Source organism: Tupaia chinensis, unplaced genomic scaffold, assembly GCF_000334495.1.
Source record: "Tupaia chinensis unplaced genomic scaffold, TupChi_1.0 Scaffold000010_1, whole genome shotgun sequence".
NCBI classification, from domain to species: Eukaryota; Metazoa; Chordata; class Mammalia; order Scandentia; family Tupaiidae; genus Tupaia; species Tupaia belangeri.
The window spans coordinates 1,123,054-1,137,695 of NW_006159440.1; the positions used below are offsets into that span (position 1 = coordinate 1,123,054).

Consider the following 14,642-nt stretch of genomic DNA (forward strand, 5'->3'; position numbering starts at 1 on the left):
TTGGTCTTATTTTATTTAAATTTTTTTAAAAAAAAAAAAGGGTGAAAAAGCCCTTTTTTTTTTTTTTTTTTTTTTTTGAGAGGTTTTTGCTATAGGGCGCATGCGCTCGCCAGACAGACAGAGACAGACAGAGAGACAGAAAGCGAGAAATCACCCCCCAGGGGGGATGGCCACGCCGCAATCCCTTCTCCATTCTCCTCTCAGGATCTTGGGCACGCACGCACACGCGCCTGGCGTGAGTTTTAAGCCATCTGGTCCGGGATGCAAACTGCGGTCGACTATGTGGGAGTCCAGCGACATAGCCATTACGCTAACTGCTGGTTCCCACAAAGCCCTTCTTGTACTCACATTTGAGCTCGAGCTTGATGAAATCTGTGTTCCCCAGATTCTCAAGAAACACTCCCCGGGGGATCAATGTTTTGAAGTAGAAAGAAATGTCAGCACTGGTTTCCCCTTGGAAAGTCGAGAAGTGCAGGTAGGACGAGGGGTTGGGGAAAGACGCTGCGTTCCAGTAATTTCCTGTGGAAGAAAAAACATCAAAAACACTAGGTGAGTTCACAGTGTGATCACAGCAGCTAGGGAAAGGTATCTAGTTTGGGAGTTTGATAAATCCCCTTTGGTAACAGCTCCTGTTGAACAACTGGTACTAATCCCCCATAAGCACATTTCCGACTTTCTGAAAGTTATATGATGGGATTTCAAAAAGTCCATGAGGAAATGGAATTAAAGTACGAGTTATCTGCAGATAATTTTTGAAACCATGCATGTTTTTTTCATAATGTGCATTTCCACGGACATTTTGAAGAACCTGCGTATATTTGTATATGAAACACTTTATTTATATATTTTTAATTTATGCATGTAAAATATTTGGAATAGTAATGCACAACATTTATATCAAATTAAGTATTAATTTATAAATGATATAAAATACATGAGGGCTGGCCTGATAACCTAGTACCTGAGGGAGTGAGATCCCCATGGCTGACCTAAGTTCAAATCTCAGCCATGGTAGCTTGAAAAACATGCTGGGTATGTGTATATGGACGCTTAGAACTCTGACAGGTTGGAGAAATGGAGGGGAAAGAATTGAGTAATGACTGTGCCCCTTTTCCTCCCCCTCTCTGTCTCTCTCTAGTGAGTGTGTGTGCCTTCTTGGCAATCTACAAAAAGAAAAAGGAAATATGTAAAAACAAAACTATTTATTTTATAAAATAAATAGTTTAGTATGGAGTGACAGCTGGGGTTCCAACCAAAGCTGCCCTGGAGTGAGTCCAGGGAGTGATGGCCAAGAGAGGTACAGAGCATGAGAAGCCCCTGGTGTTGCCGGCTGCAGGTGGTGGGGCCTGAGTTGAGCTGTGTGTCTCAGTGGGACTCAGGTCTTATGAGAGAAGTGTCTGGGCCAGACCTACAAATGGCCCATGGGATGGAGTTCTGCCTTTCTGCCCTTGCTTCACGTTTGCCTTGGGATAACCAGTGCTGGCTCCCGGTCCAGCGGCTGCCCAGACACCTGGTGCAGGAGCTTCTGGGATGCAACAGAGGCCTTCCTGATGGAAAGAGAAGAGAAGCCAGAACTAGCCAGGCGAGGGTAGGGCAGTGTGCTCACCCGTCCTCCTGCAAACCTGAGACTACCACAAAGGGAGTGTCCTCCCCAGCCAGGTCCTCTCTGGTGACATCAGGGAAAGCACCTGAGGGATTTTTGTGGGACGGGGAGTGATGAGACAATAAAGCCTCTCCACCAGCCCCTGCCCTTGAGCTCCTGGGAAGAACTGATTGAACTCCCCTCGTTGCCTGAGAGAGGAGCCAGTGTCCCCTGGAGAAAAGCAGTTCACAGGACAAAATGAAAACACTAGGCTGGAATACTCAGATTCCATTAGGACAGCTGGACTGACTTTAACATGAGACCCGACAGACTGTCACCTTCGTCTCCAGGGGAGAAATTCCTTTTTAATGTGCACACTTCTGAGTACATTTACTATCATAGCTAAGGACAGAAATGCAAGGATGCATTTAAAGCCGTTACTCGACCCGCCAGATTTATTACTAAACCCAATATCTCTATATTTTTAATACAATATTTGATATCTTTCTTCCAAAGAGCACAATAAATCAATTAAGCCCACTCCATTAGTTTACATTAATATTATACAAACTATATTTTTCATTTATTTGATACAAATTATGCATATACACAATACTAAATTCTATTATATTCTTTTTTTTTTGGAGAGGTTTTTTGCTATAGGGCGCGTGCGCTCGCCAGACAGACAGAGAGAGACATAGAGACAGAAAGCGAGAAATCACTCCCCTGGGGGGATGGTCACGCCGCAATCCCTTCTCCTCCATTTCTCCTCTCGGGATCTTGGGCACGCACGCACACGCACCCAGCGTGAGTTTTAAGCCACCGGGTCCGTAAGGTGAACGGCGGTGGACTACGTGGGAGTCCAGCGACATAGCCATTACGCTAACTGCTGGTTTCCTTCTTTTTTGAAAGTTACTTTATTTCTTCCATGAGTGAGAGAGACAGGAGAAACAGCACCTCCAAGAGCATGCTGCTGTGATCTGTGTGCAGCCCAGCCTCAGTCAGCCCCAGGCCACGGGCGCACGTGTGCCAACTGTTCTGCGGTCTTCAGACTAGAACCGAGAACCATCCCAGGTGGGAGCGCTAACAGTGTCATGTTTTACTGCTGTGCACTCTCTGGATCCATGGTTCTTAAATAAAAGTAACTTTGTGTGGGTACTGCTATGCTTAAGCCATAATTTTAAACTAAACACATAATATTGCTGTATTATGAGATCTTAAACATTCCCTTATTTAATTAATGCTATTTGTTTTTGTTCTTAGAGACATCTAAGATACAGTGATATCTAAACAAGCATGTGGCAGATTAAAAGATAAACTCAGGCACATTAAATGCTTTTACATTTTTTTCTTTCACTTGTATTTTTTTTTTTTAAGAGAGGTTTTTACTATAGGGCACATGTGTTTGCCAGAAAGACAGAAAGAGACAGAGAGAGAGAGACAGTGAGAAATCACCCCCCCAGGGGAATGGCATGCTGCAATCTCTTCTCCTCCATTCTCCTCTTGGGATTTCAGGCATGCACATACATGCACCAGGTGTGAGTTTTAAGTTGCCAGGTCTGGAACTCGAACCACTGTCGACTATATGGGAGTCCAGTTACGTAATCATTATGTCATCTGCTGTTCCTGACACATTAAAATTTTTTTTAAAGAATTATTTTGTTTAACTTTATTTGTTTTGATTTGACCAGAGAGAGACAGAGTGAGAAAGAGAGAGAAGGAAAGTGAGAAAGCAAGCTGTCAGGTCCGGGACTCGAATCGCGATTGCCCATGTAGAAGTCCAGCACCGTTAACCACCACAGAATCTGCCATTTTTAACACAATTATTAGTGCATTCAGAGATTCACGGATCAGACAGCTCCAGAAAGCAAGTGGCTCAGTGCTCCGCTTGGTGAGGGGGTGGGGTTGCTACCAGAGAAACTTTCATAAGGTGTTCGTGGAACCAAGACAGAGAAACAACATTCGATCGGGTGGTGTGGAAGGTCCATAATTAGAGGTTGGCTGGAAGTCTCTGATCAGTTAAACTTAAGTTTTGTTTTATTATTTGCACTGAAATGAGTTTTGATTTGCTTATGTAGCAACCCACGGCTCTGGAGTTGTCTCAGGCTCACAGCCTTCCTGGCAACGATTTTAACCAGTAAGTCAGCACGAACTGTTTGTAAATGTCTTAATCAAGGTGGAAACAGAGGCTGGAGATGTAGACGAACCTACTGTTCCTAAGGTATTCCAAAAGTCTTAGTGTAGTTTTAAGCTATTTTTGTAAAAAAAAAAATTGCAAAATCATATCTTTTAGTAGGAGAAAAATAGGCTAATTTCTTCTTGGAAAGAACACTGTATGATATAGGATAGGATGATATCAGAAAAGAAAGGATTCTACTACTGTTGAAGGCGCCATTACCTGAGGACTGAGCCCTCCTCCTGGATCAAGATCTGGCTTATTCTACAGTGTTAGGAGTTCAGTCACCTTTGCCAGCTACCCTCAAATGAAGGACTCTTGTGAGCAAACCTAAATTAAACCATTACTCCCATCAGAGAGTCCCAAAGCTGGAAGGAATGAAGATAATTCCCTGAGGCCAGAAGGATTCAGCTCACCCTAATTGGGTGAGATCATATTAACAACCTAAAGAGCCTGCAAAAATCAAAGTCCCTAGCCATCCTTCAGCCTTAAGCAAAGCAATTCTGTCTCTTTAGGCTGTATCCCCAGGATATGAATGTAATTAACATTTTAAAGTTTCAATCCAATCAAGTACATTCTTATTTTCTGAGATGGTGATGCATTAACAGAAGGGCAGTTGTCTAAAATGATTCTAGAAAAAGGAAAGCTAAAAGTAAAACATGTCAGTATTTATTTGAGGTCCAGCACTGGTTATTCAGACAGAAACATCCCCGGAGAGGAGAAGAGCAGCTCAATCAGTTATTCTAGTTTGATGAAATATCTCTACAGACCACAATTCCATTTGTTCTAATTCTGTGCTCACTAAGCAACTTCAGTCTAATTCGATCTCCTGAATGTACTATTCAAAGGGAATTCATGCCTGTGCAAAGGGCGTTTACCAGGATCCTTCTGGACGTGTCTGGATTATCACATGATACCTTCGGAGCTGTCACTAGTGAGCTGTCCCAAATTTCTGAATGAGTTTATTAAATCCAGATTCTTTAGTAGTGACATTGAAGTCTTTATGCTGGACTAGCCTGGGAGTATCAAAGCAGAGGTGTCTGCTCAGGAGGACTGCAGATGACCCCTGGGGCACGGGCAGGTGGCAGCAGAGTTTCTGTTTAGACTACACGGGCAGGTGGCAGCAGAGTTTCTGTTTAGACTATAAGGCTCGGCTAAGGCTTCAGTATCCCCTTTACCCCAAATTCACGTGTTCAGACTTGGTTGTGATGTTAAGATGGTGAAAACTTAATGCAAGGATGGTGTTGAAAGGTGGGGCCTTTGGGAAGTGATTAGGTAGCATTGGAGTGGGGGCTTCATGGTTCTGTTCTGGTGGGCTTACAAGGAGAGGGAATACTAGCAGAGTACAGACACTTGTACTCCTGTTCTCTCATGAGATGATGCCCTCCTGGCTTTGGGAGGAGGTCATCCATCAGCAAGACGACCCTCACCAGATGTAGCCCCTTGACTTTGAAACTCCCAAAGCCTGAGCTGAATTAACCTTTTATTTTCTTAAATTACCCAGACTTAGGTCTTTTCTGTGACTAGCAACAGAACACACTAGAACAAGCTCATTCTTTTAACTATCTGTGTACTTATGTAAGCAGAGTGGGTGCTAGCACGAGCTGTCAGAAGTGGTTATGGGGGAGGAAGCCCCATCCTCATTGAGAAGAGCCATGAGTCCCAAGTGGCCTAAACTAATCAAAACTGGGAGAGTCCTTGGGGGAGTAGACTCTCAACTCACTTTGGCAAACTTCTGCTCATCTCTGCCCCAGGAGGAGCTCCAGACTGGTTCACATAACATGCCATGTATGGAGAGACAGGACCAGTCCCTGCGCTTGCCCCTCTGAAAGCCTTTCTTTACACGCTTGACTCTCCAGCCCTGTCCACTTTTCCTAAATAACAGCCTTAATGCCCCATGCTTCTGGGAGACACTGCTTTGGGAGCAAGACTAGAGTTTTCCTTCTTGTTGACTTGCCATAAAAACAAATGTTCTTTGTGCCCATTGACTTGGTGAGGTCTATCAGCCTGACTCCTTCCAAGTAGATGACCCTCTAGGGTCACTTACTACTTCTACTTACTTTATGGTGCACACAATCTACCAGCAGAGTGGCATGCGGGTAGAATTTGTGAGAAAACACACTTGATAGGATGTGTTAAAGGCCTTCAATGAGTTGGCTGTAAATAAAAAATGTTTGGATGCTGCTGCTCCAGAGCCTGGCAACCCTCTCTGAATCCTGTTCTGAGGAGTCTGTTATCCAATTTCTGTGCTTTTTCTTGGTTATAAATAAATGCTTTTTCCAGTGTTTATCCCACTTCATAATCCAAAGAACCTAATACATTATTATTTGTTTTTGTTTCTTCCAGCTGATCATAAGCCATGAAAGCTGACATAAAAGCATATCATCCCTGTAACTTTTGGCCTCAGTACATAGTAAGTACTTAATAAATAATTATTAAGCCAATGGAGAAGTGATTAGCTGCCCCCTCATTTATACCCAGTTCAACTCCACGTGCAAAGTCCTCATGGGACAAAATAGGCTTTAGGGTAATTTGACTTTTGAGGATTTTTTTAAAGAAGTATTTTATTCAATTTTATTAATTGTCATTGTTTCATTTTATTTTTTTTGAAGTTGACCAGAGAGAGACAGAGAGAGAAGGAAAGTGAGAAAGCAAGCTGCCAGGTCCGAGACTCGAACCATACTCAGCCACATGGGAGTCCAGCCACCTTAACCACCATGCCACCTGCCAGCCCCAAGGATTTTCAATAACTATACATAAGTAGACGTTAATGCTGCTTTAGCTCCTACTGATAATGGACACCATGCCTACTAGCAGAGTGTAATTTTCCTTACACATGACTTTAATTCTGTCGACTTTAATTCCCCATAGTCTTTTTGAACCGTGCCGTGCACTCACAAGACTGATAGCGTCACAACCCTAAGGTTATTGAGACAGTTGCCAACCCAGGTCAGCGCTGTGGAGGCTAAAGTGACACTGGGGATTCCTTTTATTGCAAGGAGCCTGGGCAGGTGGCTGGGGACTGGGCCAGTGTGGACAGGCAGAAGAGATCACGGCTGGAAATGTAGAAGGAAGGTGAGAAGCAGAATAGGAGTAAGTATCTGAGAGAGCAAGGGTCAGTCCACAGGAAGAGAATAATGAGGCAGGAGAAAGGAGTCAGACCCAGCTGACCACTGGAGCAGCAGTAATTCAAAAGCTGGGCAAAACAGTTGGGGAAATGTTGAAGTTTCTACAAGCTTGAAAATGAGTCTGTCATGTGAGAAGCTTTTTAAGGATGTGTTGGACAAGCAGAACTGGGGAGGTGGTATCAGAGAGTGGCCTGGCACAGCAAACAGGCACATGTCAGACTTCAATCATTAGCAAAAATGCGGTGTCCTATGAAGGGATTTCAAAACTGTGAGAAATAGAACTAAAGTACAAGTTTGTTCTTGTGCAAAAAAATCCCTTGAAATCCATGCATAGTTTTTTCATAATGCACGTTTTCCTAAATTTTTTTCATTGTTAAAAGATGTGCAAATGTACTCTTTTCTGTGTTTTAAATTTTATTTTTAAAAATTGTTTATTTCGCATAGCATAAATGCATTGTATGTTGGTCCAGTCAATGTTATTTCCATAAACTACTAAAGGATTCTTCATATTCATCAAAATTATTTTTTAAAATAATTCATTTCTTCTGTAAGTCTCTCTCTCTCTCTCTCTCTCTCTCACACACACACACACACACACACAGAGTTCAGACACCTTGAAAGGATCTCATTGCTGCAATCCATCCCCAGCTTCAGCCAGCCCAGATCACGGACACACGTGTGCCTGGAGTCCTTAAGGAAGTCTCTGGATGTGAGATTGGTCTCTCTTCTAAATTCTTTAACAGTGATTCATTTTTAATCCGGCCAATGATACTTTTAAAAATAATTATTTTATTTAACTTTATTTATTTATTTATGCATTTGTTTATTTCAATTTGACCAGAGAGGAAGAGGGAAGGAGGGAGAGGAGAGGAGAGGAGAGGAGAGGAGAGGAGAGGAGAGGAGAGGAGAGCAGAGCAAAAGCAAACTGCCAGGTTCGGGACCCAAACCGTTGTCAGTGAAGTGGGAATCCAGTGCCTTTAACCACCAGGCCACCTGCTGGCCCCAGGCCAATGATAATTTGATATGAGATTCTAGCTTAAAAATTTCTAAGAGTGTTTTATAATAAACAACATGCAATTTTAAACCTAATTTTCATCTCTAACAAAGTATTGTATGTATATGATTATAAAAGTCCAGTGATACTAACAGGGCAGTAGCAAAAAGCAATTCCCTGTCCCTCTTCTCCCAATTACAATTCCTTAGAGACAACTCCTTCTAACACTTCTATCTCCTTTGTCATATCCTTGTATTTTTAAAAAAGTACTTGTGCAGGCACTTATTAATTTATACCTTTTAGATATGCTCTATTGATATTCCTGAATGCAAGATGAAGATTAAACACCTTCAAAAACCTGCATCCTTAGTCCCTTTCTCAATATTCTCCCTAAATAGCCAAGTTACAGAGTTTTGGTTATATTGAAATCCAGTATTTATAGTTTTTGGGCTGTGTAAGCATTATTCAGTAATATGCCACACAGTAAAATCAAATTATATTTTCTTCTTTGTATAATTTTTGTTTCTCTAGAATCAATATATATTTTTTTCATGTGCTTCGTTTTCTAAGGATCCGTCATGAGTTGTAACCAAATTCTCTAACACAACTGCAAAACTCTTGTCAATAATCTTCCCAACATTAAGCACGCAGGGGCTCTCACAGCTGCCCTTTGCCCTCTGGAGGCGATGTCCACAGCCCTCCATCTTCCGTGCCCAGCTGGACTGGTCTTCCCAGTTCTGCTGCGTAGCTCCTGTCCTGGAGACACACCTCCCATTATCACAGGGACTTCCTTCAGTCGCTTTTCATTGTGACATGCCAAATTTAGAATCCATGACATCCTTACACCTTCATTTTCCTGGAACACATTCTCAGTTTCTTGAGAAAAGGATATTTGAGGTTAACTTTCCAAACCCTTGTTGTTTCGATGACTCATTCTTCTCCTTTCACACTTAATGAGGAAATCCAGAAGGAAAATGGTCAAGCTGTCTTGTGCCACCGAGAAAGCTAATGCTTTCTGACTACTATGCCTTGTACTAAACTGATCCTTCTTTCTGTCTGAAAACATTCAGGATCTTTCCTGAACTCTCTTGACTGAAACTTCCTATAATTGTCTTGGTGTGGATCTTTTTCCTTCAGGTCTGGCACGTTAATCCTTTCTCTGATCCCTCTATCTCAAACACCTGCTAGTTTTAGATTTGTCTCTATTTCTGTTGTTCATTTTGGTACCTAATTTCTATTGTGTGTGTGTGTGTGTGTATGTGTGTTCTTATTTCTTGGGCTTTTCCTCCATTTTATTTTCAGCTCAGCTATTGTGTTTTAATTTCAGCTATTACATTTTAAATTTCTGAGTGTTAGTTTTTGTTTCCTGTTCCTTTTTCATAGTATCCTGTTCTATTTTTTTTTTTTAATTTTTGAAGCAGTATCTCAGTATCTTCTCCTATCTTGTTTTTTGCTGAGATTGATATTTATTAACTTATTTATTGGAGAGGTTTTTGCTATAGGGCGTGTGTACTTGCCAGAAAGACAGAGAAAGACAGAGAGACAGAAAGCGAGAAATCACCCCCCAGGGGAGATGGCCACGCTGCAATCCCTTCTCCTCCATTCTCCTCTTGGGATCTTGGGCACATGTACATGCACACGTGCTCGGCGTGAATTTAAGTCACCGGGTCTGGAATTCGAACTACAGTTGACCACATCAGAGTCTAGTGACATAGCCAGTATGCCAACTGCTAGTCCCAGAGAACATTCATTTAGTTTTTCAAAATTTTCTTCAGCTTTCTGCATTGTCTGTTTCTTTCATGAGGTTTCTGATGTTACCTGAAATGGCTAGTGAGTCTTTCCAATCCACTGTTCATATAGAGCGTGAAGTAGAAGCTGACTGGACTCTGTGCTGTGTCTGCCATGGTGGTGGGTTTGTTTTGCTTTTCAAGTTTATTTATTTAATCTCTTCCATGTGTGAGAAAGGCAGAAAGACAGAGACTCAACCCCCCCTGAGTCCTGACGCTGTGATCCATCTCTAGCCCAGCTAGTCTTGGATCGTGGGCACCTGTATGTTTGGCATACTTAGAGAAGTCAGCAGATGTGAATCCAGACGCTCCCATGTGGGTCAGTCTCACAGCGTATTGAACTTTACCACTGCACTACTGTCTGGTCCACTGTATTTGTTTTTTATTGGAGTTCACTACAAGCTCGAGAGCTCCCAGGTTCATTGAAAAGCCTTGAAATTTCATTATCTTTGGCTTTTATTTTTTTCCCTGAATCACAGATCATGCAGCTTCTTGAGAGAAGAATCTTTCCATTTCCTTTTTAATGGATGTCTGTTGGTCAGTGTTCTGGAAGCTGGAAGTTAAGGGAAGTTCAATTTCATTAAGTGGATTTCCATATCTTTCTGCTGTTTCTGTGAGGGAGTTTCCACCCCTTTTATTTGGTAACTGGTCTCTGAAGCATGAACCCCCAATCTGCTTGGGTGTAAGAGGACAGTTACTGGCAGGGTCAGAGGAGGGCAGCTGGAGATGATTCCCACACCCAGTAGGCAGCTAGTACCACTCCTCCAGTTATGAGCCTTGCCCTCACTCGTCCTTACTGACCTAGTTCCTGAAACTCTTGGAGTTCCCCAGCTTGCCTCTCATCTGCCTGTCCACAGTCTGGAATTTTCCTTTATCGGCACTAATGAAGCATCTGAACTTGTGATGTGCTGAAGTTCCATCATAGAGGACAAGAAAGAAGAAGCAGAGGGTGATCATGGTCCACAGTGAACCAAGCAAGAACCTCAATGCTTTGATGATGAAGATGCTACAAGAAACAGGGTTTGAGGATTGGCAGGAAGTGAGTTCTCAGTGCTTCCCTGACCTGTGCATCACTTGATGAAGGTGCTGTGTCTTGGTTCCATAAACAGGTTTTCGAACCAGATGATCTAGTTCCTTTCCGATTCTACCACCTTTACTCACTAGGTGACTTTGGGCAGACTTTCTATTTACAGTCTTAATTTCCTTATTTATCCATTGAAATAATAATGGAAACTCTTTTATGGGATACGATGAGAACCATAAGAGATAATCCATGAAAGGCACTGGCATGGGGTGAGCACAACACAAGGCTTAATCCATATTATTAATCACTACCCACCAGATGGCTTAGTTGAGGAGTGGAGGAGAATGAGTGAAGGGTCCATTTCCTTAAACATGTGAGTAGTTAAGACAACAGAACCAAGGCGTTTCTCCTGAGCCTGCCTCATGGCAGGGGCTAATTCCTTCAGGAGAACACCATATCCCTCACAGCTCACTTGAGAACCAGACTTGCCATGGGAACTTCTTCAGAAGCCTATCTTGGGCTGTCATCCAGGTCTACCCTCTTGTCCTGTTCCTCTCTTTTACATTCCTCGCCTCCCCACTCACTGCTGCCTTTCAAAGTGTGTTCCCTGTGTCTTCATCCTCTCACTTTTTTTTCTCTTAATTTCAGCCAGGACATATGAGTGGGCACTGGAGTGGAGCATTGACCATGTGTTTTGTGGTATGTAGAGTAGCCATTAACTACAAAGCTCAAGAAGGAGGAGCTACTGGAGAACCAGGAAGGAAGAAGTTACCCAAACAATAGAACTCACTTCATTTGAACCAAGTGTTACCAGAGATAGGTGCTGAGTAGATGGATTACAGAGACGTGTGATGAAAGTTGAGGTCCCATGTACTGTGGCTGGATCCTGCTGTCTTTCCTCCTCCACCAGAGGAGACAAGTAATCAAGAGGGAGAAGAGACAGTGGTTACAGGAGTTTGCATTTGGCTTATATGGCAACAATGACATTGGAGCACCTGGGCTGCAGTTCAGTGAGGTATATGGCTGCTGGGTGGCTCTAGGTGTCAATGGTCTTATCCACCCTATCTCAGATTCATCAATTTTCTCAGGCCACCACATGGCCCAGTACTGGGACCACATTGAGAGGCGTATCTATAGCTTCTGCTTTGACAAGCAGTTAGCGATGTAAATACCGGCTTTGAAGAGTCTAATTACTCTGAAAATTATTAGTGACCCAAAGGTTAGAAATTTGAGTATTCTTTCAGTTATGCAATGAGACTTCTATTGTTTGCTATAGACTGGGTGCTATTTACAACAATAAACCAGATGGCTTCATTTGCATGCAGATTTGAGCCTATTTGTAGAGGTTTTCTTATGGGGAGGAAAAAATTACTTCCTTAATTAAACGATTTTGTACATTCAGGTTAGGTATGAGTAGCTTTGTTCAGCTCTGAGCCTCATGTTCCTGGGCAAGCTAAACTCAAAATGAAGGACTTTAAGAAAAGAGGCTGCCCTTGACCTTGAGTCAGCTGCCCTTTCTGCAGTATTTCATCCTCTCTAGAAAGACTTTTCCACTGCTACAAACCAAAAGAATAACATTCTAAGCTTGCGTGAGGAGCCAAGCGTATACATATTTCATCTTATACTGCTATGTGATTTGGATTCTTTAGCCTAGAATGGGGATAGGGTCCCACAGAGATAACCCTTTCGGTCATGAGGCTGGGGGCACTTTCTGCACTGCTGACTGCCAGATTCTGGAGCAATGCGATAAAGCTAGCTTGTTACTAATTAGTCACGGATGCTACCCTGTGTCGAACCCAGAATGGTGCATTTAAATATCAGGTTATTGGGAAAGCATGATGCATTTTTGCATTGAAAAACATAGAAAAATACATCATGACTTTCCTGACGACTTGATAGAAATGGTACTGAAGAGGTCACTTTATTTTGAATGCTTCAAAGAGTTGTGTGTCCTTGGATGTTTGGAGGGTACAGATCAAGGCTATGTTTTCTTATAAAGCTCTTCAGGCTATCTGACAGGGTCCCTGAATTTCCTCAAACTTCCCATATTGGAGCCATTCGAAATGCATGGGCAATCCTAGATAAACAGCATACGTAGGTTCAGCATTAACCACTAATAACCAGAAGAGAAGAAGTCAATAACTATTATAATGGAAACGTTGAGGATTTTCTGTTCTACACTTAAAATGTCTGTCTTGGGTTTCTATGAGCCCCAAAGATTTCTGTGGAATTGATTCCAAGGAAGAAGGGATTAGAAAACGGAATCTCTCACATCCCGGCAAATAGGGAATCAGAGGAAGATCTATTTGATTTAGCAAAAATAAAACGACGTGATATTTCTGGCTTCTGGATGTCATCGAAGGAACTTACTTCCCCTCTGTGCAGGTGGACTTGAAGTATTTCACAGGTAGTGTAGTACATAGAAATGGCCATGAGAGGGCGACCCTGAGGATTGATTAGCTTTCAATGCACCAGGTCCGGGGATGAATACTTTGCATTTCTTTCTTTTCCAGAGCACTTTCACCGGTTTCATGCTTTCTAGTACTAACCAGAGGTGAATGATTCCGAAGTGGATGCATACAGTTAGATCTCCACTGTGAGTTTAAGAATAATGCATGCAGTTCTGGCCAGGCAGTTTGACCTTGATGACCTGCAGGCAGCTCAAACTCTAAATATCTGGAAGTGTACAGATTTTTCTTCCAAATTAACTGCCTGAAATGTTTTTCACTTCTGAAGGCAGAACTTTTCGTATGCTACCACTGAAGCCAGAAACCTGTGAGTCATTCCTCAGTGTCCGGTCAATTCCCAAGGCCTGGTAACTGCACCCCTTCAAGATGCTGCAGTGTGCGCCCTGCTCCTCTTTCCATAGCCTTGACCCAGGCCATCCTCTCTTGCCCGAATACTGCAACAGCCTCCTACCTTGGTTCTGCTTCCAGCATCCATCTTAAAGCCAGCCTTACAAAGCGAACAGGAAATCTATCTAGAATACAAACCTGACCATTTCACTCTCATGCATAAAACCCTCATGTCTCCAGACAGCCTTTAGGATATATTGCAGGCTCCTCGACAAGGCCTGGTAAGCCGAGGCCTACTCTTCAAGCCTCGTTTCTCTCTACCTCTTGCCTCGGATGATCTGCTCCAGCCACACGCAGTCACCATGGTTCCCACCACCTGTAGCACTGTTTATGGACTGCATGGCGTTATTGGCATGGTTTCCTCCTGTGGGGAGGTCCCTTCCTCCAACTTCCTCCCCTTCGCCCTCTCAGCTCCTACACTGATTCCTGCTTAATCTTTGAGACTCAGTTCAGATGCTTCCTCCTCCAGAGTCTTTCTGAGCCCTCCCTGGGTTGCAGGTGGTGCACTTCCGCTGCAGGCTCAGGACACCTTGCATCTGCTCATTGTATTGTTATTACCTTCCTGAGTTGCTTCTTGTAAGCTACACCCTTGGAAGGGAGAGACTAGGTTTTCTGTATCTTTTTACCAGTATTTCCTAGCCTAAAACACGTAGGTATTTAATATGTGCCCCTTGAATAAGTGAACAAAAATACCTTTTTAGAAAACTCGGAGCCATTGCTAATTCTACTAGCAGTATTACCATGCCTTGTCATGCCTATCTGCAAAGATTACCTGTGACGAATTCACATTTAAAGTTATTTGGGGTATAAAGACTGAAGCTTTTCTAGGCCTTGGACTTTTTTGGCATGTTCAGCATTTCCTTTCTCAGAGATCTTCCACCTTGGTCATCTTCACGGTCACGTGGCCCTCAGTAGGTACCAGCCATAGTCGGCGATGGTGGTTCCGGGGACTGCCAGCCCTGTGGACCTCACTTCTGTCTTTACCATGTCTCCCCTTGGTACCTACTGCCTCTTACCATTTCCTCTCTTTATATCATTATAAGTCATGGTCGGACACCATTAAGTTCCCATTTTATTGTCTGCCCTGTTGTAATGA

The 14,642-nt window shown here is 42.9% G+C and overlaps 1 protein-coding gene across 1 annotated transcript in view; it reads right to left on the reverse strand.

The window, feature by feature from the left end:
• Positions 1-14,642, reverse strand: part of CNTNAP2 (contactin associated protein 2) — a 1,579,711-nt gene that overhangs the window by 263,797 nt on the left and 1,301,272 nt on the right. The window contains exon 16 of the mRNA XM_006139900.2: positions 349-519. Coding sequence (XP_006139962.1) covers positions 349-519 — 171 coding nt within the window. The remainder of the gene's footprint in view (positions 1-348; positions 520-14,642) is intronic.